At 31.8% G+C, this 18,902-nt stretch overlaps 1 protein-coding gene across 1 annotated transcript; it reads right to left on the bottom strand.

Moving 5' to 3' along the window:
• Window positions 1-11,230: 11,230 nt before the first annotated feature.
• On the bottom strand, window positions 11,231-18,476 carry LOC113381037 (abscisic acid and environmental stress-inducible protein-like). Its single transcript, XM_026620033.1, has 5 exons — window positions 18,381-18,476; window positions 15,357-15,596; window positions 11,592-11,667; window positions 11,452-11,526; window positions 11,231-11,379 (listed from the first exon to the last, which is right to left on the bottom strand). Exons 1-5 carry the CDS (start codon window positions 18,474-18,476, stop codon window positions 11,231-11,233), a joined length of 636 nt encoding a protein of 211 aa, XP_026475818.1.
• Between the last annotated feature and the right edge of the window lie 426 nt (window positions 18,477-18,902).

Genomic DNA, 18,902 nt, shown 5'->3' with positions numbered 1-18,902 from the left:
GGTTCTTGAAGAAGATGTTTAACTATGTCATTGGGATGGGATTCCAACTTCTCAAAATGGCGATGACTGGTACTGGTAATAACATCTTTCACTAATGGTATGTTCAAGTCATCATGAATGGTTTTATTACTGACATACCATGGAGCGTTCACGATCTGCCTCAGAATTTTTGATTGTGCTCGTTGGATTGAATCAATGTGGGATTTTCTTGCACATCCCCATAATTCCACACCATAGGTCCATATCGGCTATTATTATTGTTTATATATATTAGTAGTTTGTTTTCAATAGGCCAATTTGATTTGTTACCTATGAGCCAATAGAGTTCCTTAGCTCTATTTTTCACTAGAGCTATTTTGATTGATAGTATATGTTGCTTCCAGGTTAGTTTGCTATCAATATCATCCCGAGATATTTTGTTGAGTGTTTAACTGGAATTGTCTTATCATTGAAATTGAACTGCTGGGCAAGAGATTTGTTGAGTGTGAATATTACATGAGTTGATTTATTATCATTAATTTTATACGCCATTTGCTAGTCCATTTTTCAATGACTCTTAGATGACTCTGGAGCCTTCTCGATGCAAACAACTGGATCAGGATCGAAGATAGAAGATAGCAATAGCAATATCATCGGCAAATGTTTGCAGTTGTTAAATTTTCATCTGTAGGAAAATCGCTAGTATAGAGCAGGTATAGATATGGACCCAGTACACTTCCTTGAGGGACTCCTGCTTCAACCAAGCAGGCTGATGAAGTTTCCATATTCACTTTAACTTTTAACCGTCTATTTTGAAGATACGATTCCAGCAATTTATGATACTCAATTGGGGAGAGATGATTTTATCTTATACACTAATCCTTTGTGCCATACTTTATCAAAGCTTGATTTACATCAGGGAAAACTGATGAGCAGAATTGTTTTGTTTCTAGGGTGTTGTGGATGATGTTCACAATTCTATGGCATTGTTGAATCGTCGAGTGTTGTCTTCGAAAACCAAACTGATGGTCTGGAATTACATTAGTATTGTTTTGTATATGTTTAAGCAAAAGTTTTTCAAATACTTTTGATGCCACTGGTAGGAGACTAATAGGTCGGTAGGATGATACATTATATGGGTCTTTACCGTTTTTGTGGATCATTTTAACTATTGAAGTTTTATAATGTACTGGCCAATAATTTAGCCTAATTATAGCGTTGAATAGGTATGTTAGTAGGATAAATCCCTTTTTGGGCATTTCCTTCTACAGTTTCGGTGTAATTGAGTCAAAACCAGCGGATTTATTAGTTTTTAGTTTAGCTATTTCTTTGAATACCATATTCAATGAAAAGAATTTAAGACAGCTGCTGCCCTTATTCACTGGTGCAAACGGGTTTAAATCCAGATCATTTGAAGAGATACGAACAGGATTTGGTTTAAAAACTGAAGATAGATGTTGGGCGAATAATTCAGCTTTTTCTCCATCGCTCCTTGCCCATGATAGATCATCACCTACTGCTCCTGTTATATCGTTACGGCGTAAAGGCGGATTCCTGAGAGCCGGTTTTAGCCTGTTCCTAATCGGTTTCCAGATAGAGTTATCATATCGATTTAAGCTTTGTACATAATTATTAAAATTTTCCTCATTTAGTTCTTTAAGCCGAGATTTAAGCTTATTAGTCAAGTTGTTAAGAATGTTTTTGTCAGACGGTAAATGTGTATGTTGCCATTTGCGCCTAGCTTTACGTTTTTCACTTAAAAGTTTTTTTATTTCAAGTGGAATAGAATGTTTTTGATTTTGTTGATCTATAGGTGTAGCAGCCTTAACAGCTTCCAGCAGAGTTTTGTTGAATGTTGCAATACCATCTTCTATTTCCCGACATGTTTTGAGTTTCATTTTTAAATTAGTATTTTTCTCAGTAATTTGGCGATATAGTTCCCAATTAGTTTTAGCAGAATGAGGTTTTGGAGTTCTTTGCAGGTTCACAGCCGTAGAGAATATGGTTGCTATCACGGGGGAATGGTCTGATGAGAGGTCGTAACTAGGTTGTATTTCAACACATTTGAAACTTAGACCATTAGCGACAAAGAAGTCTAACAGATCGGGTTTCTTCTTAGGATCGGCTGGCCAGTAGGTGGGTGTGCCCGTTGAAAAGGTGGAGAAACCATGTCGAAGGATCATCTCATACAGTTGTTTACCTTTTGGATTTGATATCCTTGAGCCCCAGAGAGAATGCTTACTGTTAAAGTCACCGCCAGCTATGAACTTTGATCCAAGCATTGAGAAATATTCGTAAAATTGGGAACTGTTAATAATATGTCGAGATGGACAGTATACGGCTGAAATTACTAATTCGTAATTCATCAGTTTTGTTTTGACAGAAGTTGCTTGAATTTGTTCTTTACAAAAATTTTGCAGCTCATAGTGAACAATATCAGATTTTATTAGAATCGCCGTGCCCCCGTGGGCTGTTCCATCCGGATGAGGTGTGTGGTACAATTTATAGTTCGGGACGTACATATTTGAGTAATGTGTAAAATGTGTTTCACTAACAAGGAGTATATCTATTTTATTCTCGAAAAGAAAAAACTGAATCTCATGTTTATGCTTCAAGAGCCCATTTGCATTCCATAACGCAATCCTTATAAACCTCGCCATGGTGTTTACTTTGTTTTATTTATGAAAGCTGATAACATGTTTATGATCATGTTGTTTTGATTCATCAATTGTTGGAACATATTTTTGAATTCATTTAAGAAAATTGTTAAATTTCCAGCAGAGTTTTCACTGGTTGCATTAGCCTGTTGATGAAATTGTTGTGATCTCATAACTTGTGCATATGTCATATGATGAGAATTTGCATGCCTTACTTGGTCCATGTTCTTAGAAGTTGTTGGCCCATATTGATTTTCAATGCGGTTACCGTATGGTCTGTTCGTGTGTTCTTCTCTTCTTGCAATAATTTTCTGATATACTGGACACCCTTTAAAGTTAGCAGTATGTTCATTCAAACAGTTAGCACAAGTAGCTGGAGTTTCTTTAGTCTTAGTACATGACTTAGAGGGGTGCTCATCTCCACATTTAACGCACATGTGTGGCTTATTACAAAATGATTTGCTGTGACCATAGTCTTGGCATCTTTTACACTGGATGATTTGTGAAGATCGTATCGGTGGTTCAAAGTGTACAATTTTATTCACAGTAAAAATTTCATGGTTATTCTTATTTGGTTCTAAGTCTACATAAAACATATTAAGCGGTTCTCTTGATCTATAGTGTATGACGTTAACTATATTACGCACTTTATGTCCATTTTTTTCAATCTCTTGCTTTATTTCTTCAACATTAGTGGTTGAGTGAATATATTTCAGAACAACTCTGTACGCTCTTTCACTTTTTACCTGATAAGTATGATAAGCAACATTGCGTTGTTTCAGAAGTTTAACAAAGTTTCTATAGTCTGCTATTGTTGAAACGTTAAATTTGATAACATTGTCAGCCAAGGTTTTTGTTGTGTAACTGTTATCGGGCAAAACCGGTTTTAGAACGTTAATCATATCGGGAAAATTTGTTACTCCGTGAATGTACACCGGCGGTGGTAATTCCTTTTTTGGCTGAGAATTTGCTTCAGTATTTGCTGATGATGACGATGGTTGATCATTAATTATTGATTTTTCATTATTGGCAAGAACGTTGAATCTGTTAGTCAACTTTATAGTTTCGGTCGGCCTATTAATCCGTCTTCTTTTTGCACTCGTCTCAGTTTGCCAAGAATTTGTCAAACTATTTTGCGCAGTATCAGTTTCCATGGCGGCTGAGGAATTTAACATTTTTTGAGAGGTTTGAATTAATTTTAAACGCAATTGTTCGGTAACAAAATCTGAGCAAGTTTGTGAATCATCATTAAGAACATTATTTACTTCTGATAAAGGTATGTTCAAAGAGGTGCTCATTGAGTTCCCCGAGGGGAGACTCATGAGTTAAGCAAATGATTTCACTAATCACTAATAAACACTATTTATTAACACAAAACTATCACAATAATTATTTAATGTAAGTAATATATATTACAACTGAACACTGTTTATACTGCAATAGCATAGGTATAAATCGCAGGTAGATATTTTATCTGTATTTAGATCCGACTGGGTCGGCTGCTCGTGGCGAACTCGAATAAATTTATTGAATTTTTAGTCCTTGTGATTCACTAATCGTGACCACAATTTGTATGCTTGCTGTTGAAGTCTCTTCCAACTACAAATCTATTACCCACAGTTTCGAAAAATTCTTGAAAATGATGATTTTTCAAATTATGCCTCGGCTGAAATTACAATGTCATGTGGTAATTGTTTTACTTTAACCGAAGTTAGTTTAGACAAAAGTCACATACATATAATATTATTCACTTATATCTTTACTTTACTTTCATTAATAAACCTAAATATGTGAGGATAACAATTTAAATTCTGTAATAATGATGACAAATTGAAGGGCTTGATTAGCGTTTTTGTGGGGTGCAGTTCCTCTAACAATTTTGTCATTTTTTCCTCAAATAGACAGCATTCTAGTATTATGTGTTCAGTTGATCCAATTGGTGCTCCATATTGACACGATTCTGATACTTTTACTCCTAGCCTTTTCAGATGTGCGGGTAAGTTGCGATCGTTAAATCCCAATCTCGTTAATGATACGATTGTACTTCTGTTTCTATTTACAAACTTCCGGAACCATGATTTCTTTTACAGCGATATCGTCCCCTTGTCTCCGACGAACTATTCCATTCTTTTTGCTATTTGTCAAATATTTTTTGTTCAAAATTAATCATATAGTTATTCATTGTGGCTGGGTGGATTATTGTTCCACCCATTTTGCTATAGTGTACGCTTTTTTGTTGCCTCTAATACCAAGCTGGGATCTTATTCATAATAATTTAACCATATGACCGCGCTCCAATAGATTTATTTAGTATAGTATATAAGTCTAGTTATTGTAGACTTCATATCGTAATGTTCTATTTGTGAAAATAGATTTTTCAGTTTGTCTAAGCAGCTTTTGCTATCAGTGACAATACCCGCTTTAGTGAATTTGATACTTTCGACGAATTCGATTGCTTTTTTTATGGCTATTAACTCTGCTGGCCAAACTGAAACAAAGTCTGGGAGCTAATATCCTATTCTGACATTTGTTTTTCAAAAAATATTGCACAGGCAAGTTTTTTTTTAAGTTTTGACCCATCTGCTAATATAAACGCCTATAGTTTGTAGGTGTGGAGATCATTGCATCTATACATAATCTCAAACATTTGTATTGGATTTTGCCTAGCTTCCTGCAATGTGAGGAATTATTGAAAACTAGACTTCTAAAATCTAATGGTGGTCTAATTAATGTTTTGTATAAGTTTAGAGCTGTTGTAGGGTGAGCTCTCTACTATGCTATATTAACAAATCTATTACCTATATTCGCAAAATATTTTTTGTCTCAACTTTTTTGATGACCTGATCTATATGTGCTTTAAAAGATAATCTTCTGTAGAAAGTGACACCCAAGAATTTAAAGGTTTCTTGTATTTTAATTCTGTGATATTCAGTCGTTAGTGATTCCTCTAGCTTTCTTCGCCTTGAAAAAACTCCTTTTGAGCTCTTTTCATCTGATAATTCGAGTCCTTGCTTTGAGAGTCATCTATATCAGATACTTTTTAGAGATTTTCATAATAGTTTCAAATTTTGTTTACATTTTTATGGGTTGCATACCAATGTATATTCGTTGATAGGCTGCGACGCGGCGCCAACGCGCTTAAATATTTTGTCTAAGTAACATCGGCGTAGTACGATTGCTATAAAAAAAGTTAGTTTTCGAAAAAACATAAGAATATAAAAAAAATCAAAAACTGATTTTTATGAAATTTTAAGAAAATGTTAAAATTAAAAAAAAGTAATATTTGATACGGAAAGTTCCAGCAATTTGACTTCAAGCAGTAGTTAAGATTATTGTTCATTCAAAATTTTTGTGTTACCTGTAAAATTATAATTACATATCAATAACAACAATACTAAGAATAAAAAAATATAATTTATTTTAATATAAAAACTATTTACAGATTTACAATTGTTGACATATTATATTAGCCAAGCTCAATATAATGCAAGGAGAGATTTCTATACGAGCATTCACTCCGCAAAAGATGAACTTGTATCTGGCGCCATTGACATTTTGCTTCCGTTGGCAGACCTGCGTCTAGTCGAGTGAGTGCATCTATTAATCTGTGGTCGAGTTCAAGTCACGTGTTCTGTGTGATCAGTAATCCATTGTCTAGGAGTTATATACATTATATTGTCTAGGAGTAATCCATTATGTTGCTTCGTGTTCGTGCTGCGCATTAGTTTGAACGTATTTGTGTTTTGGTGTTTTTTTTCTATTTTATTTAAAATTAGTGCTTTGGTGGACAAATAATCAAATGGCATAAATTGGCGATAAAATTGTTTGCAGATTTTGGTTAGTATTTTGATGAATTGTTAATTCAAGACGTGAAACAAAAATTTTGACAGCGTTCTATTTCGTATTCGCTTTGATTTTCAATGTGAAATATTCGTTAAAAATGTTGGTGCTTTCCACGCTTTTGTTGCAACACGCGGTTGATTTAATATAAAACACAATGTTTGTTTTATTTATGATTATTATGTACATACGCACTTACTTTATTTATTGATATCATTTCCAATTTCATAGAAACGCTATAACTAATGCATATTCTATTTTAACACTGTAGTTGACATTAATTTTTTTTCCTTTTGAGACTATTTTAAAATATTTTATTTCTATATATGAATTAGTATAATATTCTTAACTTTCAGGTGTCGGTGAAGAAATTTTATCCAACATAATGGAGAGCCATGTGAATGTTTTGCCGAACAAAATCATCCTACATTTTATAGCCATGCAAGGTACACTGAGTAATAATTTTTAGCAAGTAAGTACTTGCAAGTTATTTATTGCGTTGGATATAATCCTGATTAGTATTATCAAAAATGCTTAGTAATAGCAAAATTGTTTTACGAAACACTTAAATGCACATGTTTCCAGAATTTCATGAATGAAATTCTAGACATTTGATCTGCTTTTATTGTCCGAACCTACAAGTAAAAAGTATGTCTATATATTTATTAACAGTTATCAGCAAATGTTGTCTGTATAATTATGAGTTTAGCTGTTAGTTTACGATTCACAAATTTTATAATTGCTAGCAAATATGGTTGTTGATGACACGCTGTCGATAATTTCAATTATTAAATTTGTTATTAACTTTCTATGGAACAGATTAAACTTATGTAGCATTGTTTATGGTCCTTGGTCTCATTCTCTTATTTGTTTCTTATTTTACTATCCTCAATTTTAATTTTGTAACTATTTTATATTTTCTTATGTTCAAAAGTAGACCTCACATGATTAACTTCACAATTTTTTTCTTGGCATAGTCTCTACTATACTTAGAGGGTACTCTGCTTTCTGGTCACCTCCTAAAATTAATATTATCAAAAACTTGACTTACTATGTAAAATTCTCATAATGTCTCAAATTTCTGATATGTTTACATATTCCCACTTTGAGATATACTTTTGCACTGTAATAATTCTTTCGGAAGACATTTGCTGGCTGCTATAGAGTTTATCAGAAGTTGTGATAGAATATTGTACTTATTCATTACTAATGTATCCCAATAAATTTTGGCATATGTATATGTATGTATGTGTATATATTAGATGCAGTTGTTAAAAATCTAGTTTTACATTGTTTTCAATTATTATGATTGGATGAGACGTCCTGAATTGATTAAGGAATTTAAATTGATTTGCGTTAACAGATACTCATTGCAATAAGTTTATAGTAATGGTTTCTTTAAATGTTTCAAAACAAAACATTATCAAATTTGAACTTGATACTTAATAGTTGTTGTTTGCCACCAGCATGGAACTTATGAACCATGATTAGCTGAGCTTGGGATCTTATATAGTAGATTTTTTATATTAACTATGATGGAAAATTGTTTTCCTCTACAAATAAAACAATGAAATTACCCAAGTGACAATAGCATCAATTTCAAATTCAATACAAATTGCTATTTGCTTTTTAAACGATCAATGAAAGCATTTATATACAATTAATTATACATCTATAGCTAGGGCATATCATTAATAAAATCATGAATTTACTTGCAAAATTAATTGTAGAATCCATGAGTTTTTGTCTTTAAGCCTGATTCAGTGGAACAAATTTACATTCAAAAACTAAAGTATGTGAAATAATGCAATTATGTAGCTTGTATAGTAGTTTAACTGTGCATTAATTTTTCATGTAATAGTTGAAAATGATTTTATACGTGAAAATCAATAATCAATACTTAATCTTGCATGTACTTTAATTATTCTGAAGGAAAAAATATTGAGAGCATTTCATTTTTAGCAGATATGCAATACTAAATACATTTCAGTTTTGGTATGAGATTTTGGAGAAACTCTTTATCCTTGCATATAGAAATACAATAAATTCCCAAAAATACTGTTTGTTTAGTTGCAAGCACTATTATTTTTATGCAGTAAAGCAAAACATACGCTCCGGTGACCAAACAAATAAATCACATTCATAGAGCACCCACACATCTATGTTTGCATTTTGCGTAAAATACAAATGCGTATTGCTTAACCTTATATTTCCATTATATTCCTATTATAGCCTTGGATTCGAGTTCCAATCCATACTGCATATTTACCTTTGCTTGGTCAATAAGATCTCTGTTATTAAAAAAAAGGCATTGATTATAAATTCAATACTTCTATAGCCTTGGGTTCGAGTAATTACGAAAAAACGGCGTGGTCGAACTTCATCAGTATAAGTAACAGTTTAAGAATATATTTGCGAAATACGTACATCTTATCATCTTTTGGTAAATCATTGTCGTTGTCCTCCGCTCTTTCGGCTTGCTGAATATCCTCGTTTTTATTAGTTATATTATCTGACTTGATGTCTTTCTTCGCAACAAAACCTATATTGATAAAAAAAATATAATACGATTTAAAAAGTTCCTTGTTAATTTGAATAGTTTGTAAGATAGAAACTCACATTTTCTGCGATAGCGGTCAAACACAAACGAAGTGATTTAGAGGTACGTCGAAAATTTTGTCTATGCGAATTAATTGGGTCAATGGGATTTCTGGAATTCAAAAAAGCATTAATTACAGATTCAATACTCCTACTCTTTGACTTGCAGAAATTCTGTAAATAAAATAAAGACCGAATCATTATTTGTTCAGCTGATAACACAATATGCGAATTATAAAATTTCGATGGCCATGGCTCACAGCTTTATCCTAGCTTAAAAAAAATGAATCTTGCTCCTTGATAAAAATAAGATAAACGAGAATACTTACACAGCATTCACTTCATTTTTTCATGAAGGAGCCGATTATACTAATCAATGTTTAAATCTTCTATATTTTTCAACACCGCGTAAAGGAACAGATACTCGAGGTGGAAATACTTCTTTCACCAGCTCTCCTTCAGAGTACTTTTTCTTATCTAATGTGGTGGTTTTTGTAGTATTGAGAAATATTGTAAGTGCGAAACTATGTGAAATTTATAAATAGTAGATTTTTATGAAAGCATTCTGAAAATAAATATATTTGTATTGCATATTAAAATAAAACATATTTTTTATAAATTATATGCATTTAAACTAAAATAATATAAAACACAAATAAATAATAATATAAAATAAAAATTTCAAGGCTTACAATTTGCTGTATGATATTTATCATAAAAGCACGGAAAACATAAAAATATATTGCAGTATGCACGCTTTATAAATTCTGCTGTGTTACATAAACATTTGGCTCTACCTACAGATCCTGCAAAGCATATCTGATTTACGTTTAAAAATACTGCTTTAGTGCTTCCTAATTTGCTCGCAAACCATGCGTATCTGATCATTTTTTGAAATACAACAGCGGATAATTGGTGATGTATTAAAGAATGTATTTTCACTGTGTCTTCTTTCTATTCAATTCCCTTTCAATTTGCGTGACTTGATAACAATTTTGGATTTTACGCATGAACCCCCCTTCACTTGTCTAAAAAAAAGTACACGTCACACGGTTGGCAATAAGGAGTGCAATGAGGAGGAATAATCTCTACGGTGCTGGTTCTTTCTCCATCCTCGTTCGTAAAATTATTATTAAATAAAGCTGGATCCGCCTGAGTCCTTTACCCCATGAGTCAATTATTAGCAAAAACTTATCTTCCACATGGGGCGGTAGAACATTTTTTGACACAAAATGTCCTTTTGTCAATTTTCCACTTTTAGAAGCAGTCAGAAAAACGTTTCCAACTTCAGACATGTATTTTTCCATTTTTGACGGTCTTGGGCGAAATTCGCCCGCTGGCTCACGCGGGCGGAACACTTTAGGGAGCAGTTTTCCTTATGCTGTCACAGAATACTATGTATGCAGTGTATGTGTGAATTACTTTACTAAAACCTCCTAAATATTTCTGTTGCTTCAACTTCAAAAGGATTAAACTGCTATCAGAAAAGTTTTTTAAAAGTACAATCCTCTCTATATAAAATATTGGGTTCAAAGGTGAAAATATGTGAATTTTCAACGGAATGTTGGACAAGAGTGCTTTGGAAACTTCGGCTTTTATGATGAATGACGCTTAATTCATGTTGTCTAATTCTCTTATGGATGTATTGTGATGTTTGGCCAATGTATTGTTTTTGACAATTTTTGCAAGAGATTGAATAAACTATGTTAGGATTAAATTTAGGAGGGGTGGTGGATTTAATTTTTGAAAACATTTTTTAAAAGAATATAAAGCTATTCCTGAAATAAAAATATTTTTTTCTTTGAGTAGTTTGGCAAAATAATCAAATAAGCCTTCAATATAGGACATGTTGTGCAAAGTAGGTTCAATATTGCTATCTTGGAACAATTTGGTGATGGATTGATAATTGTTAGATTTATAATAGACAAGTCTTCTATTGCTAATGGAATTACTTTTTCTTCTTAGCCATGAATATTTCATGGCTAATTCATCTGTGAACATTTTTCTTAAAACATTTGTGGCATGATCACTCATGCAACAAAATCAGCCTGTAATTTAAATAATGTGTTTATAAAATTTAATTTTTTCTCTTTAAATAATTTCATATGTTTTATACCAGATCAAACAATGAGTCACATTTTACTCACATTCAATATTCAAGAAACGCTCTTTGGGCATCTGTACTTCTTTAAAAAAAATTCAATTGCAAGCAGCTTCCCGTCGTCTGCTTGGAAGAGCCTCCACTCCATTGGAACAGCTTCCATCCCATGCGATTGAGCTTCAGCCACACATCCGCTAGTAGTAGCTGCATTAAGAACAAATTTGTTTAAAAATATATAATATTTCATATGATCACGATTTTTTTTTATAAACTTACCTCTTACGTTGAGGCCGAAATTGGACCTCAATAGCTTCCAGTCAACGAGGTCAGGAAGCCCTGCTACAGCTGCATCTGTACATTATAATAATATAAAAATATTATATAAAATATATATTGAAAATGTAGTAATTTATTACCTTCAGCATCAGAGGTGTCGCTTTCTGATTCAGACACAACTGCAGCCTTTCTTATCCTATGCCCCTTGCCTAATTCCTTTTGCGAGGTTTATTCCGAATCATCGGCGTGCTTACTTGCTGACATATATGTGTCTAGAACTAATATCTAAGTTAAGAAAGCTTCCAACACTTCAATATTTCATATTTAAAAGTTATTTCTCACCATAAAACTCGACAAAAGTTATTTTTCTTCTAATCCACTTCGACTTGTTCACTGACGTTTGCTTCGCAGCTAAAGACGAAATGCGATATTTCATACGGGCAGGGGGCCACCACACTTCAGTTATATTTTCAGAATCATTATTTTCCACTATCAACCATTTGGAAGGAATCAATTTGGGATTTTTATAGAATGTTGTTGCAACATCACGTGCTTACTGGGAAATAAACTATAATACATTGGTGAAAATATAAATAAACATAACATGAAATATTTAACTTACCTTATTTTAAATTATAAATTAATTAAATAATATTACAAATAGAATTTAAATAAATTAGATAATTTAATAACAAATTAAGTGTTTTTTTTCTTTCCTGCCCTTTGGCACTCTATCTTTTTATTTCCACTTTCTCTCATATTTTCTTGGGCCGATGTTTTTCATGATCTTAGCCTCTTCATCATCTTCTGTATTTGTTCGAAAATTCTCTGGATTTTTGAAACCCTGAGATTTTTGTGACATATCTTTCTCTAAGAGTTCACGCTTAAAACCAGTATCACTCGGGAAAACCCTTACACATGCGTGGATGTGTTTGCAAATATTTCGTCTTATCAAATAATCTATGCAACTGCATGTGTACGTATACAAACAAATCTTACATCCTTCGCATCTCATGCATGTACTATTATATGTTTGATTTTTTTTTGATACTACGTATGGTGCAACGGTATCATCTGTTGGCAATACATTCCATTGTGTCCTGGGCATGCATTCTAGAATACGATGCGGCCTCAGAGCCTGCCAAATCGATTAAATTTATATATGATACTCGTACTGGGACTGTCCAGTACTAGACTCTAGTGGACCGTATTAACAAATCCGTCAAAAGAACACAACTTTCACTACGTTTATCGTTTGAGTATTCTTTGAAAGCACCCCTAATCACTTTTTTCAACTTTACAATGCAACAATTAGTGTCTATTTTACTATATCAAAGGCAAATTGAAATGTTTCAACATAACCCACATAAATTTAGTAAAAACTCAATTAGAAATCATTCTGGATACATGAAACATATAAATTCTTGAAATTTAAAAGAAAAGCACATAACTATAAGTTAAAAACATAATGCAAAAGATGAATTAGAATCAACATAAGTCAAATATAGAAATTATATAGAAATGATCATTAGCTAATCTTAAATCTAATTTTGATGTAACAAATTGAAGTTTAAAAAACATATATACAAAAGATTGCGAACTAAAATCGAAACATAGATATTTGAAAAACAATACAAAAGTTAGAGAATATTTATTTAACATGCATCATATATTCAATATACAAAATGATACAATAAATAAAATAAATATTGTAAATATAGAAATAATTTTTTTTATTTAAATTTAATAATCGCACAAACTTTTTATCCTAACTTATTGTGCACCCATGGATGTTGTTTACCATTGGAGGAATTGGAAATATTTGCTAATCCCCCGTGTAAAACCCACAATTAGAATTTTGTCCTTTACGAGCGACACAGGCAGAAGTACTGTCGCGAGTACTATCATTACCACCCTGGCCGCCGCGTTAGTTTCTTCGCTTATTTATCAAAAAACACAACTTTCACTATGTCGATCGTTTGGGTATTCTTCGAGAGGAACCTCTAATCACTTTTTTCAACTTTTCAATTCAATAATTAATGAATATTCACTTTTTACAACTTTTTAATACAATCATTGATAAATATTTGCAATGATTTGCACTATTTCAACATATTTTCGAACATATTTTGACACCGCAGATCATGTCGGTTGGTATCAATGTACTATGACATATGTAAAAAAAGGATTTTTATGTCAAACAAAGACAATGGTCTGCCAGAGGAGGCATTAAATCAAGCTAATAATTTGACACAATTCAGCCAGCATGAAGTTGCTGGCGAAGACTGATATCAAGCTGTCAAGCATTTCAGTTGTCAAGAGCGCGTCGACCATTTAGTTCATTTTTATATCAGCGTTGTGTCGGCGTATTGTTTTTTTTTATTAAGTAAGCTTGTTTCATATTTAATATTAATATTTTTTAGCTTTTCGTTATGATTCATTCTTTTTATATTATTTTTTTATGTCCGTTCAAGTTTATTCGCTTTGGCTTTTTGATTACGTGCCTATTTAGTTCTTATTTTAATTTTTACATTTTAGGGTTATGTTTTAGGATTCTTTTCATTCAAAGATCATTTTAGTCTAGCTTAGATTTTATACAATGTTTTAGTTATAATTTTGTTTTAAAAAATATTTTAGGCTTACGTTTTACGCATAGGGTTATATTTTATTCATTATTTTTGTTAGGGTTACGTTGTATACATTATTAGGTTTGGTTACGATCTTAACCTTAATTCAGTGGAAGCTAACTAAAACTCAACAAACAACAAATAGAAGGTTCAGTAAATGAAATAAAATTGAAACACTTTTGATGTTATAATACTATATTAAAATACTTCATACTGTCTTGGAATTGACAGATATATTTCGTTTTTTCTGCAATATTTGCTATGAGGGAACAATATATATTGTATTTTAACGTAATATATTATCTAAGGTAAATCCTATCATCTTGCTATTAGACAATATAATAATCATAATAATAATAATACTTGTGTGGCTGTGATAATAATGATCTTGACAGGTTTTAGCTATCAAAGTTATGAATCCAATACATTTCAACTTGACAGCTAACTTCTATTTCGTCCCCAACTTCATGCTGGCTGAAATGTGCAAATGTCAAAATTCTTAGCCTGATTTAAGGTGGTGTGTCTGCCAGTGTTTATTTGGCACATTTTTTACATTTATCTTATTAATAACTGAATTAGTGATGAACATTAATAACTAACTGAATATAAAGTAATAATGTTGTGTTTTATATTAGTTCGACAGCGTTTTCAGGCTACTTTTTGCAATTGTTAACAATCGTTTTTGAGGTTATGTTAGTGGCGGGTCTGCCAGGTATTATTTGGCAAATTTTTCACATTTATCTTATCAATAAATGAATTAGTTATGAATATTAATAAATATTAATAAATAACTATGAATATAAAGTAATAATGCGAAATAAATGTTAAAAAAATAATGAAAACAATTAGTTGTAAGTCAAACATCCAAGCTATGTATCATATATATTAATTAATATTGATTCTAAAATTGTAAGTTGAAGAGTGTCAATTGATATAAGACTTGATTTGTCTTTTGCCCAGATTTTTCTGAGAATATAGGGAAAGGCTTGAAAATCCACAACAATGCATGCAGCATATATAGTGCGCTTGAAATTACACATGATATGTTAGTTATTATAGAAGAATAGAAAGAATGCTAAACAAAGTCATTTTGAAAATATATATTCAACCCCTGAAAAAAAAAATACAAATAGACAAAAATATAATTTACGCTTTTATATATAATATATTATTTATAATTTTAACAGATTATACATCCATGTATATTATTAACCATCGGAATTTGCGGTTCCATTCTACTATTAGCGCCCTGGCCGCCGCGATGGTTTTTCTGCCCACCGCGGTTTTTTCGCGGTAATTTCCGAGGCCGCCGCGTTTGTTTACGCGGCCGTTGTTGCCTGTGACGCCGCCGTTGTTGCCCGTACCGCCGCGGTTGTTGACCATGCCGCCGCGGTTGCGGCCCCAACCGCCGCGGTTGTTGCCTCTACCGCCGCGGTTGTAGCCTGTACAGCCGCCATCGTTGCCTGCACCGCCGCGGCTGTTTCCTACGCCGCCGCCCCAACCCGCATCGTCTGCGGACTAAAATAATAATTAATAATATTATAATAGCTGATTGCTATGCATTTATGTATTATTATAAAAATTTAACATTACCTTTTTATAACTATATAATCTTATTTGATTATCTTTGAAAAAATGGAAGAAATATTCCTCCACGTTTTCCCTGTCTTCGTAAATAACCGGCAGGAGCGATAACACACGCTCTTCCTTTTGATACATCAATTTTATTGTGTCGAAGCATAAACCAACCGCCTTCATTTTGTAACCTATTATATAAAAAAAACTTATAATGAAAAATCCCTTAGCTATATAATATGTAAAAATATATGATTGTAGGTTAAGGATTTTTATGTCAAACAAAGACAATGCAAAATAAATGAGATTTAATTGAATAAATTATTATATTTTAACTATTTTCATAAAAAAATTAGGTTTTAAATGTTAGTCACGCCTTCGCTGATAGGCCACGCCCACGAAACTGTCAAATACCTGAGCCTGCCAGTTGTGAGTCTGCCAGTTATATACTCGTAAAAACTGAACTAGTATGTTAACCCAAGGTACTGAAAAGTAAAGTAATTTGAACTTATTCTATATACGCTCTATCCTATGTTACCTATATCCACAAATAAATAGGAGAAAATAATACTAATGATATAATTTAAGAACACTACTCACACAAAAATGAAATAAACCTGGTCTAACTTCTAACTATTTCAGCAACAAAATAAATACACATACAGATCGAGAAGCCGGAAAATTAACAATGATTACAACATGAAAAACGTGATAATTCTATGCGCGAACCCCAATTATGTTTGACAGACTTGACATTTACACACCTAACTTCACAGCGTTTTTACACACAAACTCCTGCTGTTTGTTTTTAATCATTCATGTTTCATTCATGCAATTGTTTGTTTTTAATTCGAGAACATATGAAATGAATAAACGTAAAAATTTCGCTGATTTGTCTAAGAGAACTATGCAACAAATTGTAAAGCAAAAGGTTGATGATTTTCAAAAGTTTGTGAATGGAATCGCGAGAACAATACTGCTTTTTCTTCAACAAGTGGTACAAGGGGTACTAGTTTAGTTTGTCAATTGAAAATCGGGTCTCGTAATGCATTATTCTTAAAAAGCTTTTTTGGAATTATTCTTAGTGACCTAGTAGTTAGGTATCTGCATATGAATTATTATGGGTTTATGGAATAAAATAAAGTAAGAAAATGTACGAAAAACATAACTTGAAAAATTGTAACTATCTAGTAAATTATATTTAATTTAAATAATATTGCATCGTGTGTTTTCCTTTGGTAGAGTTTTGCATGGCAATCCATCACATAAAGGTATAACTTGTGTTCCAGAAAATCGAGAAAATGGTGAGCGATTGCCTTTTTTTTGTTAATTTATAAATATACTTACATGTGCCACTACTTGAGCTTACATTTACGGATACTCTCGGATATTGAATAGTTTAGTTGTATGTGCTACTATTCAAACATACATAATTTTATTTGTTTATGAGTTTCTTGTTGAACAAAAATTAATCTTAAAGATCTGCGCATCATTTCAAGTACAAAAAACTATTCAAATTAAGTATTGTATTGTTAATGTAAAGTGTCTGTAGTTTTTTTAAATTGTTTTTTTATATTAAATATGTGTCGTCTTTGAATATATAAAATTTGTTCAAATGTATAGGGTTTGGAGAAATTTTAATTGCTGAATGTTAACAAAACAAATGGGAAAATATTAAATAACAGGAGAAAAATAAGATTATGGTGATAGTAGTGTTATAAATGAAATAATATGATAATGATGAAAAATTATTACGTTGATGAAATGAAATATAATGGACTATTGAATTAAAGTAAAACCACTGTTATTAATTATATTACAGCTGTTATGAAAAGAATTTAGAGATATAAATATCTTAATTTATCAGCTCGTGAAAGAGGGTTAATACTAATAACCACTGATAATATCATTATATCAAATTGCGATTCTATTGCCTCCAGATAAAGAACCAATAAGTATTATTGGAGGTGAAACAATTTAAATGTTTAGTCATATTATATCAATGTGATAGAAAGTCTCATTTTGTTACAAATCAAATTATGCATAGTTTTGCTTCTACATGAAATAACATGTGTCTAAAACATGTCATGAAAGGAGTCAAACTTGAGTCAAATATGTACATAATATGAAAAGTTCGTGCGCAATACACGATATTTTCTGTATAATTTTCAACAAGATATGTATATAATAATTATGATTCAAATATCAAATGAGGTGGGATCAGAACATTAATGACTTGGGATTTTTAAAATTTTGGACTATTCGTTTAGAAGACAGATTCAGATGCGACAATGCTCAGAGGAAATGGATTGTTAATGACCATTGTGATACTACCAATATTAATAATTTGATTGATACGCCAGATCGACGAGTGACTTATAACATCTGTGTAAGAAATTTTGCGAAGCTTTTTACAATCTAGTCAAAGACATTCAAATTTTCTTACTAATTGTGAAAATAGTTTTTAACCAAATAAAAAGAGCACGGGCATTAAAGATTATTGATTTTCATACATTAACATGACACTAACACGTGTTAAAAAAAAAGTAGTAGTCTTAGTTTAGTCGACGAAATTTTAACACATCTAATGGATTTTGAGGTATTGTAAATCGGTGACAATCACAATCAAAGATAATCGAAGATATTTTAATACTTGCAGGAATAACTCAGTCGTGAACATTGATTTGCTAAGTAATTACAACATTTTGGAACCTTCATCTGACTTACCTGATTTCCAATCTTCGACAAATTATTTATTGGTTTAACATATATCACTAAATTTGTGAGGTCATGTGATGGAAATTGAGACATGAGATGCAGCATGGATATTATAAAAATAAAAAGTTAGGCTGAATAAAATCGATCTCGTAATCACTCCACGAAAGTAGTGAATCTGCTAGAATCCATCAAGATGTCTATAATGAAGTGAATTCTAGATGGAATGTGAATTACTTTAGTTCTGGTGGAAATGGCGCTCATTAATCCAAATGATTTGAAAAAAAAAAACTTCGTATATGCTTCTTATTTGCATTATAACTCACTCATTTTACTTGCAAAAAACTTGTAACAGCACTCAATTTAAAGCTTATGTTGAGAACTATAAAACCCAATTTCACCGAAATGCATAAAATGTAAAACTTCGACACTAGATGGCTTTAAATACAACAATTAAATCTTGAACGAAATAAAAAACGACTTTGCTCCTTCAAATCTCGCCTAATATTTCTGCTAGACTACTTTCTGTAATAC

The sequence above is a fragment of the Ctenocephalides felis genome, unplaced genomic scaffold (genome assembly GCF_003426905.1).
Source record: "Ctenocephalides felis isolate EL2017-DRISC unplaced genomic scaffold, ASM342690v1 CF-g0.4_SCAFFOLD_02532, whole genome shotgun sequence".
Taxonomy (NCBI): Eukaryota; Metazoa; Arthropoda; class Insecta; order Siphonaptera; family Pulicidae; genus Ctenocephalides; species Ctenocephalides felis.
The sequence above is the reverse complement of the archived record's forward strand: the minus strand, read 5'-3'. Positions and strand labels throughout refer to the sequence as shown.

What these genes read in the sequence shown, in the direction of transcription:
- LOC113381037 (XM_026620033.1), bottom strand. Translation starts at nt 18,476, where the DNA reads ATGCTGCATCTCATGTCTCAATTTCCATCACATGACCTCACAAATTTA. An exon ending in TGTCGAAGATTGGAAATCAG is followed by an intron (nt 15,597 to 18,380) that starts GTAAGTCAGATG and finishes TTATTATTTTAG; the next exon opens with TCCGCAGACGATGCGGGTTG. An exon ending in CGACACCTCTGATGCTGAAG is followed by an intron (nt 11,527 to 11,591) that starts GTAATAAATTAC and finishes TATAATGTACAG; the next exon opens with ATGCAGCTGTAGCAGGGCTT.